The sequence below is a fragment of the Bombus vosnesenskii genome, unplaced genomic scaffold (genome assembly GCF_011952255.1).
Source record: "Bombus vosnesenskii isolate JDL3184/JDL3185 unplaced genomic scaffold, Bvos_JDL3184-5_v1.1 scf7180000013266, whole genome shotgun sequence".
In the NCBI taxonomy this organism is placed as follows: domain Eukaryota; kingdom Metazoa; phylum Arthropoda; class Insecta; order Hymenoptera; family Apidae; genus Bombus; species Bombus vosnesenskii.
The window spans coordinates 6,283,028-6,294,465 of record NW_022882926.1 but is presented as its reverse complement, the minus strand read 5'-3'; the positions used below and the strand labels follow the sequence as shown (position 1 = coordinate 6,294,465).

The 11,438-nt window shown below is 38.5% G+C and overlaps 1 protein-coding gene across 1 annotated transcript; it reads left to right on the top strand.

Annotated features, from left to right (window-relative positions):
* Positions 1-2,567: 2,567 nt before the first annotated feature.
* On the top strand, positions 2,568-10,427 carry LOC117230229 (proteoglycan 4-like). The gene is made up of 4 exons (XM_033487410.1): positions 2,568-2,626; positions 3,091-3,164; positions 4,956-6,746; positions 7,310-10,427. Exons 1-4 carry the CDS (start codon positions 2,581-2,583, stop codon positions 9,503-9,505), a joined length of 4,107 nt encoding a protein of 1,368 aa, XP_033343301.1. The 5' UTR covers positions 2,568-2,580; the 3' UTR covers positions 9,506-10,427.
* Positions 10,428-11,438: the final 1,011 nt, after the last annotated feature.

Sequence of the window (11,438 nt, the reverse complement as noted above, 5' to 3'; positions counted from 1 at the left end):
AATATTAGTTACTCGGTTATTTTAATTGTTTATTTGCCAGATTAAATGTATCTCATATAGGCTGCACCAGGAAATGATGCTTCCTTTTCTTCTTTATGCAGATGAACAGGAAAATTACACTGTGATATTTGCTTTATATCTGTTTACTTATTATTGTAGAATTCTGAAACATTTATGCTACTGATAATGGTATGAAATTTTAACGAACATTTAATTAAATACAAACAGTAGACATAGAAAGCACCAGACAAAGATGTTTCCGATTTTTAGTTCTGATGCGTAGGAAGTTCGTAGCACGGGAAAAAGTGAAATGTTCATTTTATTTGATTGTTTATCGTAGCAGAGATTTATATTATTTGTTGAAATAAAACTTTAATTAGCACTCGAGTAAATGCAGTCGCCTCATATGGAACGCACGTGGAAAATTGTTTCTCCCTTCTTAGTGCAAATTTCTGCGTGGGTGTCTAACTACCGAAGAATTAAATATTCATTTCATTCGTTTGTTTGTTACGGTAGAATTCTATATAAATAAATATGTATTTATTGCAGCTGTATTTATTAATTGCTACTCGATTGCGTGAATCCCACGTAAAGTTTACTGATACGTAGGCAAATTCTACTATTTTAATTTAAAATCTATCAACTGATTGATTCGGTTGAACACAACCGGTTGACATATACACGTGCACCTATATGAAATGTTACATTAACTCGTTTAGGAAACAGAGCTGTTAACTGTCTCGTCTGGAATGCGTCTTAAGAACGCTGATTAGAAATACTACGTCCATTAGAAGCCAGTTCTACAAACACTTTTCACTTGCCCTCCGCGTGAAAAGTGTACCAGTACTTACGCCATAGTTCGGGCCTAGAAAATTAATGAGAGAAAGTCGAGTTTTTCGAAACGATTAATTCATTCCTCATACTCACGCCCTTGGAACTTTCCTGTACAATCAGCGACTGCTGGTTGATCGTATACTGCTGGTAAATAAGTTAATTGATCTATTCCTAACAGTCCATTACGAATAAATCGATGAATAGCGGTTGCCATTACCGTAATGTTGACAAATTAACGAACTTACGACTCGTTGGCTGTTAAACTCGTTAAAATTTAACTTCCCTTAAAATGTTCCTGAAATTTTCATTAATCATTTGTAACTTCATTGCAGTAGTTATATTATAACTGGACTTGTAACTCAATAATTTGCATAACTGAATAACTGAGTGACTCAACCTGACTGGAATTATCATTAAAATTTATTTCAATAATTCGTTAAGCGGAGGACCTGTTGACATCACGATTTTTCTAGTAGTAAATCGACGATTACAATTTTCTGTTGGACACTATATTAAATACGAACTGATAAAATATTTATATTTACATAAACTGGATAATTTCCGTTTAGCGATTCTCCATCCGAGGAATGAAAATTGAAGTTGAATTAAATTATACCCTAAATATAACACTTTTCTAGAATTGGAGTGGAACAATCCACGCTAGAAATATGGCTCGACGTTATAAGGTTAGAGGTTAACTTTGCTCAAGCAGGAAACACGTGAATTCTAGTTCATGGATTAAAATAGTGAGAAAATTGAAAAATATCAGAAGAAATATTCTCCGACCTACAATTTCCTTCCATCGATTAATTTCTAATAAATATCAGCTGCGAAGAACTTCGGTAATTTTCTTCAATAAGTCTGCTAATTACCAACGATCGTTCGTTTCCGATTTCGTGCACAAATGAAAATTGGAAAGGTGGAAATTGAAAATTACAATTGCTCTGCCTAGTTTCATTCGACTATAATCCCTAGCCCATCGATAATAGTAAGAGCAAGAGAATTGCAAAATATTCGAGAGCATACAATGACCGAAAATTTGTCGATCATTTGTCGACCAACATGATCGCTCAATAAGTTCGATTTCACGGAGGAATGACAGCTCGTTACATTAAACGCGCATTTCGCAAAATTAGGAACATCGAGTGATCGAACGGTTGCTTCAACTCCGCAGACATGAATTTTAAAACACACGCTTCTCAAAATAATCAGAAAATTTCTAACTGTCGGAGAAAATATTCTTCGAACAAGAATTTCTTGCGCTCGAATCTCAAACTTCCAAGAAACTGAAATCGCTAGAAGTTTCAATAACTCGCTCAAGACAACGAGTGCCCTCTACATCGACGATCGTTGGAAACTCGTTCGTTTCCGGTTTCACACGAGGATGGAAGCTCGTGCAGCATCAAGTGGAAATTTCTGGATATTACGACCAGCCCGTAAAAACAAAGTGCAGTGAAATTCTTCCGTCTTCTCGCGAGTTTCACTGTTACCTTGATTCAAAGAGAAATGACAAAATAGCAGCGGAAACAGCCGCGATAGATGCAACAACGGCTTTCTATACTTCCTTTCTCTGCATCACGCTACACTTTTCCTGTCCTCGTATTCCGACAATCGAAAGCTATACTCGTTATATCCGATATACTTTGATCTCTACTTTCGTAATCGAGCAATTTGCGATATAACGAGAACGACGTGAATTTGCCTAACGATCGAACATTTTTTTTCTTTCGCAGAACGCTCGTGTAAATGGTCCCATGGTCTGTCACGATGCGGTCGACACTAACGTTGAATTGTAAGTAGATCAAACTTGGACGCGTTTCGAAAACGTATTCGAAAAATGAATATAACCTGATTAGAAATTAATTTTGATATTAGACACGAGATTATCGTTTGATTCGACTAGATGTTATTTGAAAATAATTTCGAATTAATTTATTTGAATAAAATTATTCCTTGAAGCGATCTCGCTTCGAATTATTTCATTTAGTTATCAAGTTAAATAATTTTTCATTTTTATAATAATCATCTATTATGGTTTATTACTTCAAACTACTTATATTATAATTCACTATTTCATTATTATTCTTTATCTTTATTTTGTCCAAGCCTAACGTAAAGCCTTTCTTTGTCTTTTTTGTTCTATTTTAATGTATCTACTTCTTGGATTAATTGCTTACTTACGTTCTTTCTTCGTGAAATTTTTTAAAAATATAATTAACATTTTCTCCATCTGCGTGATATACAAAATACTCACAGGTGTCCTCGCGATGGGCCTCTTTACCTGCATCGGCGCAATCACCGTATCGATAGACCGTTCCGATAACAAACCTGTAAGTAATCGATACCTAAGTAATCGATAAGTAAGTAGATACCTGTAAGTAATCGAGTTGCGGCAATTAATTGTTCTTGCGTGTGCGCAAGCATCGTTGCCTCGATTTGTTTATTTTTACCAGTGTTAACGAATAAATTATGATATTTAAACGAAGAAAATACACACAGGAAGAGAACTTCTCTTTTTTATTAAAACACTTTTCATTTCTGTTGAGTTGATGAGAAATAATGTCGGTTTTTTATGAACTGGAAGTAACAGGATGAGTTTCATAAAAACACTTTTGTTTCAAAGGTAAAGATCATCGTATGAAATTTTACAGTATCAATAAGCTTTATTGGTAAATTGAGTAAAACCTTTGTAATATTAGGTATTCTGATTTTTTTATTCATTAGATATAGAGTATCAACAATAATTTATAATTTCTATAAAATGTTTACGTTTACAAGCTATTAGTAGAAGGCATCAATCTTTCGACTGCACATAATGCGAGGGGAAGAACTTCTCCTTTTTCATGTACAAGAACTGAGTTATGTAAACAGTGACCCTTTTTGTTGAAACTCCTAAAACGTTTAACTTCGAAACTGTTTTAATCTAATGCACACTGCACACGATCCATAACAGTCAAGTTATGTACACTAAACGACTCTTCGTTGGCTGCAAAGATGACGTAAATTTTTAGCTAATATTTATCCAATTTCTTTAATCGATTCTTTGCTTATACAAAAAATTGTTACAAAGAATCCTTCGTTGTAATATTAAGTCGGGTGCTGAATATTTAAAAAATTGATGTTATTCTCTTGTCGACTCAACGTTTTGTCATTATGACAATCTATTTTATCACTATAACAGTTTATAAGACAAAGTTTAGTCATTAGTGTGTTTGAATGTCTAACGTGAAACATCAACTAAATTTACTTAAACACCAATACATCAATTAACCAATTTATAAAACAAAACTTCAATTCACAGGACATTCGATTAAGATAAAATAACACTACAATGGCTTTTACAAAATATCTAATTATCGTATCAAAAATTACAAACATTTTCGCGAAATATTCATGGAAACTAAACATAATTAGACTGAAATCGAGCCGTGTACAATACAATTGGCGAATGAGATACAGCGAAATTGTAAAATCATTTTGACGTTTAAATTAATTTATTTCAAATATTTGATAAACAATTTAATAAAAACCTGAAAGATAGGTAATCAAAATGCCAGTTAAGATTGTAAGAACTATAGTAAAATTATATTATAGAATTCATGGATATTGACATATCAAAATTGCTTTCTAACTAGCGATTTAACGCTAGTCACGTGGAGTTACTTGACTTCCATAAGATCTATTGTGACGGAGAAAATTTATCTCAATTACACCCTTGAGATAACTAAGCGGAGTAAGACGTTTGGAAACATGACGACCAAAACAGTCAATCATGATAGGAATTAATCTCAGCCTCGAACAGTCAATATCCGTAAATTCTACTATACAGGGTGTCAAAAGAATGTGATTATTGTTTTTAAACTACGTTGTGATCATTGACATTAACAAAAACCCAAAGCTTGTGAATAAGAACGAAAGAAATTGTTTCCTATTCTTGTTTCTCGATCTTGTTCACAAAAAGTCATTCTTAAATTTTCCAATAATCATATTTACACGAATGATATTCAGATAACACATAAAGGCTTTATCATTCCATTTAACGCTTCACAACCTCGCTACATTTCATCCGCTAGTTAAATCCAATAAATCCAACACACTACTCCTCTAACTTCACTTCACAGCCACCAACGCGATCATCGATGATTGCAAACGGCTGGCGGCCGTTGACGAACGGCTACGAGGAGACGATCGGAACGAACGTTTCCCCATCCAGCAACCTCGAGCGGAATGGTCCTCTTCATCCAGTTCTAGGCAAGCTTCAAGAACACATGGCCGCCTCTGAAAAACTGAAACCTCAACGGAAGGGTAAACCATCTTCCTATCACGACTACAATCCGCCCAGTATACTAGGCAGCTTCACGGTCCTCGGTCATGCTGCCGCGAAAGCACGCGGCGAAGCTCAATCTAACCACAATCATCCTAATAAACATGTCGCTTCTGAGACGCGGGAGTACACGTTTCTGATACCTCCGCCGAAAGACGCGTACCGTTTCGACCTGGACCAACACCGGAAGCCCATTTTACGAGACAGCTCGACGTACTTGCGACAGCCACAATTTGGCCCGCCAGTGCATCAGCCTCCGGATCCAATAAAGGCTGCCACGTATTTTATTAAAGGATATACCTCCACCACGAATTCTCCGTCTTCACCATCTGCACCCACGAAAAATAGACATTACGCTGAACCTTACGTCCCTCAGTTGCTGCAACCACCCAGGTATCACGTGAAGCCCTTTGAATCTCTAAAGGTGTCCAACAACGCGAAGCCATATTTCCAACCACCTGGTACAGCGCCGGCCAACGATTTTGGAAAGGATAAACGACTATCAGATTACGATCACAGACAGAATCATGACAAGTATCCTGGACAGACTCACAACGATCACGTTATTAACCCAGCTAGTACAGGGAACTTTTTCAGCCAAGTGAACCATCCTTCTCATTCTTTCAAGACGTCGTTCGAGAGAGATCCCGCGTTCCTGGTTCACGAAAGCCACGAAATTAGTTACATCACTCCACCTTCTGTCTACAATCCGTTCAACTTTAGACCTTCGTTGCCTTACGAAACTCTACTTCCTCCTGATGTGTATTCATCTTCTACTCCCGCACCCACTACTCCTCGTACGCAGGAATCGAGTAAATTCCAACAACAAAACAGAGATGCTGTACAGGATTACAAGAGACCAAGTCAAAGTAATACGAGTAAGCAAATAGAGAGCGGAATACAAAGTGAACTGCTGCCGACAGCGGGTGTTGGTAATACCTACTATGTGTCAGAAGCTCAGGATCTAACTCCACCACCCTCTTCATGGCCAATTCCGAAGAACAAGTATCAAACGTCCGACATAAATGAGGTTCTACCTCGATTGAATCCTCCGTCAAAGTTCAACCAAGAGCCTATAGTGTCTAACCAGATCCCACAGGCACCAAAGGTAGTGTTCATCGGCCCTCAATCTCAGCAGCCACAGTTCCAGACTTCTGTTTTGCCGATCGATATTCGACCAGAAAGCGGAGAGACGGAATACGAGACTCCAGAGAGTATTTCACTGAAACATTTCAACGAACAACAATATTTGATCCAACAGCAACTGCTGCAAAGAGATCGGCAAAGATTGGCTGAACAGGAGAGGCAACAGCAATTGGAGATCGAGAAGCAACAGCAAGAGGAGTTGAAGAAGAGGCAAGAGGAATTGAGGCAGCTGTTGGAGCAGCAAAAGGAAGAGGAAGAGGCTAGGCTGGCTGTGGAATCCGCGAGGAATCAGACGCAGGAATTGGCGAAAGTCACGGAGGAACAATCGCCTTACGCGATCCAGTTGGCAGGATACGAGATCCCGAAGGTTACCACAGACCTGACCGCGGTGATTACCGAGCAGAGCAGCCTTGGCGAGCAGCCAAAAGTTCAACAGTCTCAGGTAGTATTTGTTCCCGTGGAAAGAGTGCTTTATAAAATATTTGGCTACTGCGGAACTCCCGGAAACCGACAGTTAATTCTCCACGGCTTTACTTACGAGATTGGGGGACAGGTTGGGTATTGTTTGGACAAGAACAGCTTCGGGGAAATGCGCAATAAAGCAGGTTTCTTATATCGTAGGAAACTTTCGGAATTAATTTTATTGTGCTACGAAATACGGTTTCTCGTATAGTTCGTGCTAAAACCACTAGACATTTGTTTAGAGTTTTTCTTAGTTTGGAATTTGCTTGGGATGGAAGTAGGGTTTTTTGTATTAAAAAGTTATTTAATGATCTTTTTAATAGTTCTTTATTTAGGGAAGAGGGACTTTTAGAATTAATTAATGAGCATTGTAATAAAGATTCTAAAATACTACGTTTCAAATGATTTAATGGAATTGAGTTTGAATCGAATAATAACAAAACTCTTGCCAAATACAATTAACTAATCGCAAGATCAAAGCTACACATAGGTCTTAACCACGTTTCTCAAATTTTCTAACAAACTTTTAAAATTCCATTGCAGGTAACCCAGCCCGACTACGTGTTCTCGGAGCGCCCCACTGGCCAGGGCCAACAGTATCAGGATTACTCGCAGAATCAGCAAGAGCAAGTGAATTATCGAGAACAGCAGACTGATATACGGCCTCAAAGACCGCACAAGCCATCGCGCGAACACTATAGGCGACGAAAACCGAGTACCACGTCGTACGAGCCAACGCCAACGGAAGCTCCGATCCAAGTTCCAGAAACCTCTGCTCCGGTGACGTTGCACGTTGAGGAAGTGCCTATACAGACGACCACCAGAACCACGCCAGAAACTGTGACTCTGGCGACAGTGAGCACGCAGAAACCCAGGACTCGAAGACCAGGTTCTCCAATACGTCGAAGAAGACCAACGACCACTACTTCTGAACCTGTCACTGTACCATCTGCAGAGGACTTCCTGAAGTACGAAAAACAGGAAGAAGCGATACATCACGTAGACGCTACAAAACGAAAACGAATCAAACCTACGCAATCTGCTTTTGAAGATACAATAGCCGAGAAGAAAGCTAATATCAGAAAACGGCCTGGTCATAGAAACAGGGTGAACCCAGGCGAACCCTTCGAAGCTGAGATCGTCACAGAGATCGTGCACACTCCTCTAAACACGTACAAGAATCCAACTGAATCCATTCAACCCTATAACGAATACACTACTCGTTTCGTGACCAATCAACCTAATCAACAATTCGATTATACGTCTCCAAAATTTGCGACAGTGGAGGATACTACGCAGACCATACCGCTAGAATATTACACTGAACCAACAAAGGCAAGACCAGAAGAAGATCCAAACAACGAAAGTTATAAACCGCAACAGGGTTTAGATGTGGCCACGAATATTCCCCTAGAGGATTTGTTTATCAAAACAGAGGGTAATTACTTCGATCGAGCGACGGTGTTATCCACCAGCGCAAGTATAAGTACAAGCCCAAGTACAAGCCCCAGCGTCACCACGATCGCCTCAACGACGACATCCACGGTGCAATCGAGCACGCAAGCGCCACCCTTAAGCTCCTCTACGAGCAGATCCCACAAGATCCGGCCGATCAGGTACGGGAACACGACCAGGCCGCGCTTTAGCATCAAGGACTACAAGAGCCGGATGGATTACAAGAGCAGATTAGCTCAAATTTCGAGCACGGAGCCGTCTGCGACGCCAGCGCCACACACGAAGCAAAGAGGTTCTAGTCTAAAGAGTCAACAAAGTCAGCAGCAGAACATAGAAGGAGCAAGGGAGACGACAGGGAGATACAAGTACGTCTCGAGGGTAAACTATAGGACATCTTCGCCGAATCCTCCAGTGGTGAAAGATCAAGAGTTGGTGGCTGAAGATACAGCTTCTTCGACGACCGAAAGAACCAACCGTTTTGTGCCAAAGAGAAGACCTATCAACGGTAACGTGTACAGAAGCAGAATCTCAGGAACCACCAGTAGCCCCAATAGATCCCAGAATCATTACGAGAGTGACTCTCAGTCGAAGCCAAGCACAGTTAGAGCCGAGAACGTATTTTCTTCGTCGGTTCGACGACGACCTGTGATGAAAAGCAGACTGTCAACGCAGAGGGAGAGTTCGACCGTAGCGTACACGGATAGAAAAGAAACGGAAGCCACTGAAATGGCCGCGGAAGAAACCAGTTTCTATTCGTCGGTCACAACCACTGGCACCACCAAAGTGGCTGCTAACGAGATCCCCGTTGAAAAGGAAGAACCAGCTCCCACGAACGTTCCAATGAGATCGAACGTGGACGAAGAGGTGAACGAAGCGGAAGAAAGTGAAACTGGACTGAGTTTTCACCCTGAAAATGAGAAGCCTGTAGGACCGGTTCATACCAGTACTGACAAAAGTGTAGACGAAAGTCAACTGAAAGAAACTAGTATCACCGAGCAACATTTTACGATGAAGACAGAGGAAACCACGATACCAAACGATAATAAAAGCACGGAAGCTACGACAGCGTTCGAAGTTCGATCGGAAGAGGAAGAATTGTTTGCGAAAGCGTCGCAAAGCGTAGCGGACCTGACCAGTTCTGCTTCTGCTCTTTACGACAAACCTGGAATGTTCAAGGCCGTGTCCCCAGAAAGCAGAGTCATCGCCTCGCACTTCAAAATCCCCACGGACGAGCCGACTCTCCCCATCGAGGCCTTCTTCCAGGAATTGTCGAAGAAGAGCTAAGTGAACACTTTAGAGCTTTTTATCCTTTCAAGAGATCTTTTTCTTAATCGAGAAGGTCGATGATGGTAGCTCTTTAGAGTACCATTTTTAGAGGAACTTCGAGTGTTTCACAGTCTACAATACGTGATCGTGGACGTAACATTTCTTTGTGGAAATTAATCGAGGTATTAATTTGAGTTAAAAGGCGATTGAATGGTGATTTCTTTATTTAAGGAAGGTGATGGTGAGATTAATTTATTTAAGGAAAGAATGCTATATTAAGTATAACAAAAGATGAAAGTCACTCACTTAGACTTTTTAGATTTCTAGATTCATTCTTTTCGTAAAAAGCTTTTATATAGATCCAAGGTGTATCTAAAAAAATTAGCATGTTTGTAGTTAATGAGTTTCATTTCCTCGACAGAGATTCGTTATTCAACATAACTTTATTCGACTCACATTTTTATAAACTCACACTGACCAATTAGAGGCTTCAATATTATTCTTATATAAATTTCTCGATGGAAATTCTATAAAAGATATATGGTTTATTATGAGACATAAATTTCGAAGAAAACATATTAATAGCTTTAGTACATCGTATTCGAAAGATATGGTGATCATTATCTATTTTATACGTTCAAACTTTATCAAGCTCTATAATCGTTAATAGAGGAGTTTGGACTCTCTCTCTCTCTCTCTCTCTTTATTGGCCCATTAAAAGTCAACGATGTATGAATATAATATTTGTTTCAGAATATTTCTCAGTTACTTTGCATTGCTGAATTGTGTCTTCCAAGAATGAATTTCAAGGACTTTCTTGATATCTTTCTCGTTTATATTTCTACCATCTCCTCTTCTTCTTTCTTTATTTTATACTTTCGATCTATATGTAATTCATTTTACGAGAAAGAATTAATTTTCGCAGAGACATCATGTCCACGATCTCCTTTACTTTCATACATCATTTCTTGCGTTGTGTAAAAGAAATTGGGAAAATGGAAAATACAAAGAACATTTATAGAAATGTTATTAAATCGTAAAAAATAAAAATCCTTCGTTTGAAAACTAACGGTTGGAAAATAACGATTCTTCTGCGGATGTAGAAAAAAAGAAACTAAAAAAGAAAAATTCTAAAGAATGCAATATATAGAATATTCACATAAATATTACTAGATCGATTTGTTTGATTCTGAATGAAAATAACGATCATTCTAAGAGTGAAATAAGTTGGACAAATTTGTGGGAATGCAATACGTACAATATGCATAGGAATATCGTTAGATCAATTTTATTAGATATCCTGTGATGAACATTCGTTTTACCATCGGATTAGTAACTTCGTGGAAAAAACATACCAAATGCACGTGCACTCGATTAGGTTTAATTAAAATTATCTTCACCTTAATCTAGATGTATAAATTATTTATTTAAAATCACACGCGCCACGTGACCATTGAATCTCGTTCGATTATCGCGCTGGAGCATCCCTTATTTTTAACGATGGCGTGCGATATAATATTGTTACTTAAGTAAGATGATAAAATAACGGATGCTAACGGGATGTTTCTGTAAATATCAGTAACTTAGAACGTCTATTCTTGTTCCAAGCTAATTCGATGCTCGACGCTGAATGTTATTTAACACCGTATATGTTACGTTATGGATACATTGACGCTGCTGAAAATAGCATTGGACCGTCCTTAATGTTGATAACAATGTTAATATTAATAGATACATGAAATTATATTAAATTATATTATACGTATAATATTACAGAGGGGGATGTAATTTTCGGTATCGAAGTAAATGGAAAATAACGTAGTAGAATCAATATACAGAGATGTAAAAGAGGAGAGAGAAATTCTACGAATACAATAGAACATTGTTCGTGTGAAAAAAGAAATGCACCAAAGAAGAATTTAACGATCCTCTTTCGTCAATAAGTGGAATT